Consider the following 2,309-nt stretch of genomic DNA (forward strand, 5'->3'; position numbering starts at 1 on the left):
TTTATCACTGATGTTATTGAAAACTACAATACCACGTTTCACCGTTCGATTGGTATGACTCCAAATGAGGCTAAAGGCAAAGTAATGAATGCAGATCTGAGTCATAATCAGGTGGAAGCCGAAAGAATTGAGAAGGAGTTTGACGTCGGATCAAGCGTATTGTACCGTCTCAAAAAGCAGACATTTGATAAAGAAGCTGCCCGATGGAGCAAAGCAGTCTATAAAATCGTTGGAATTGATGGCTACCGAGTCCAAATCCGTTCAAGAAATGGTCATACCCTCTACAAGGCGTCAAACGATCTTAAAATGGTTAACACAGAGACTACAGATGCTGTTATTAATCGTGGCGATATTCTTGAAGCTGAGAAGATCTTGGATCATAAGACGACACGGTCTGGGAAGTACAAATATCTGATCAAATGGCTTGGTAATGAGCCTGATTCCTGGGAACCTCAAGATAATCTCCGATTGATAAATAAGAATCGGAAGTCGATGCTAGAAAAAGAGTACTGGGCAAAAAAAAACACAAATGAGTCATAATTAGCTTTGTGTAAAAATATATTAGAGCAATCCTCTGTAAGCTTTGACTCATTTATAGTATATTTACTATTTTTAATTAGATTATTGAAATATCTGACTTGATATATATATAAACCCTTATTATAAATATGTGCCCCAACTGTTTAAAAAATCAACGTGAGCTTGCTACGCTACGTCGAAAGCTGTGGGTCATTCAAGAGGTGAGTAGAGTCAAGAATGAGTTGATAAATCTTGATGCATCAGCAAACTTTCGTAAAACAGTAGTAAACCGAAAGTTTCGACATGAGTTGGAAGCAATATTTGGAGTTCCATTCCATTGCATTAAGGATCGCTATCTAAATCTTCTAAATGAGCGGAATAGTATCTGTCATAACTATCAACCATTTGTACATGACTCAGTTATGCCGAGTTTGTGGTAAGGTATTTAACACTACTCATTTTTTTATGATTCGTTTGATATAGGATCAATATGTTTCCAAATTTTACATCGCTCGCTCAGAGAGAGCAAAAACGTCAGGAGCTTCTTGAAAGAGCTCAGCGCCGCGTTCGACAATCCAACACTAAGCGTCAGATGTATGCAGGAACGTCATGGGCAAGTGATATCACGAATGGGGTTACTACAGTCCCAAAGAAATCAACAGAATCAACTCAGACCGACTCATCCGAGTCTGCTGAGTCATTAAAAAAAACACTGATTGATGGATACTCCCAAACAAACCCTGAGGTCTCAACTCCAAATGTTCGACCTGTGATGATCGATGTTGGAGTAGATAGCGGTGTGCAGATGGTAAATAGCTCAAACAATACTGATCGTGTTAACCAAACTGATAGAAATATTCAAGCGAGACCTCAAACATCTGATGTTGGTATCGATAACACACAGCAAACAGCTGATGTTGGAATCGACAATACTCCAAGAATGTTAGATGCTGAAACAAATATGAAAAACCTGGATACCGAAGATCAAGTGGAGGCGCGATCATGGGTTAAGAATTTGTTTAACACCAATCCTAATTGGGTAGCGCTTCGAATTAAGCCAATTAAGCGTAAAACTGGTAAGGATGACAATAGATACTTTCTTGGTGAAAAGGGGTCATTAATTGCAGCCAAAACGGGTAGAAAGAGTAAGACTTATCAATCGATTGACTGGGTGGCTACAGAGGAGAAGATTAGGGACATCTGGTATGATGGCGAAAGTAAATCAATCGATGAGAGCAGTTATATGAGACTTGAAGACCCTCTTTATCACGTTTCACTAACGCGAAAACGAAAAATCGCTGATTCAAGTGAAGGTGATGATGCATTCCGTACAAGGCAACGTCTTGAAGACAGCTTCGAGTTTGACACATCGACTTCAACCTCATTAGATCAAGTTGATAGTAAGAATCGATTGCTTTGGTCTATTTTCAAGAATAAGGCAGTGCTTGAGTCGGCTGGTTTGAAAAAGAAAATCATTCCTATCCTCAAGAGCATGGGTAAAATATTTCAGATGGATAGAACTGGATACGTGTGGATTGATGGTTCATCAATTAGTGTATTTGGTATTGATAGTGGGAGAGTCAAGCCAGCGATTACTAAAAAAGTCGATTGGAGATCAACATTCCAAGAATTTATCGATTTAGTGAAAGATCGTGACGATATCGATCTATTTACTAACGAAGACACCACCAAACTTGCAAAGGCCTTTGAGCCACGCGATGGTGAGGCACGCCATGGAATTAAGATTGGAATTGATGAAGATATGAATAGTTCTCTAACTAATGCTGATA

General features: G+C 39.0%; 2 protein-coding genes across 2 annotated transcripts in view; both read left to right on the forward strand.

Moving 5' to 3' along the window:
* Window positions 1–54: 54 nt before the first annotated feature.
* On the forward strand, window positions 55–540 carry PHALS_14105 (hypothetical protein F444_20559; the record flags this gene model as incomplete). The annotated part of the gene is made up of 1 exon (XM_024729848.1): window positions 55–540. The coding sequence occupies one exon, from the start codon at window positions 55–57 to the stop codon at window positions 538–540; it is 486 nt and encodes a 161-aa protein (XP_024580184.1).
* A 469-nt stretch (window positions 541–1,009) lies between these two features.
* Window positions 1,010–2,309, forward strand: part of PHALS_14106 (uncharacterized protein) — a gene marked incomplete at both ends in the record, with an annotated part of 1,416 nt that continues 116 nt past the window's right edge. Inside the window, one exon of the mRNA XM_024729849.1 lies at window positions 1,010–2,309. This exon is cut by the window's right edge and continues 116 nt beyond it. Within this exon, the coding sequence (XP_024580185.1) occupies window positions 1,010–2,309 (1,300 nt within the window).

The sequence above is a fragment of the Plasmopara halstedii genome (assembly GCF_900000015.1).
Source record: "Plasmopara halstedii genome assembly, contig: Scaffold_816, whole genome shotgun sequence".
Lineage (NCBI taxonomy): Eukaryota > Oomycota > Peronosporomycetes > Peronosporales > Peronosporaceae > Plasmopara > Plasmopara halstedii.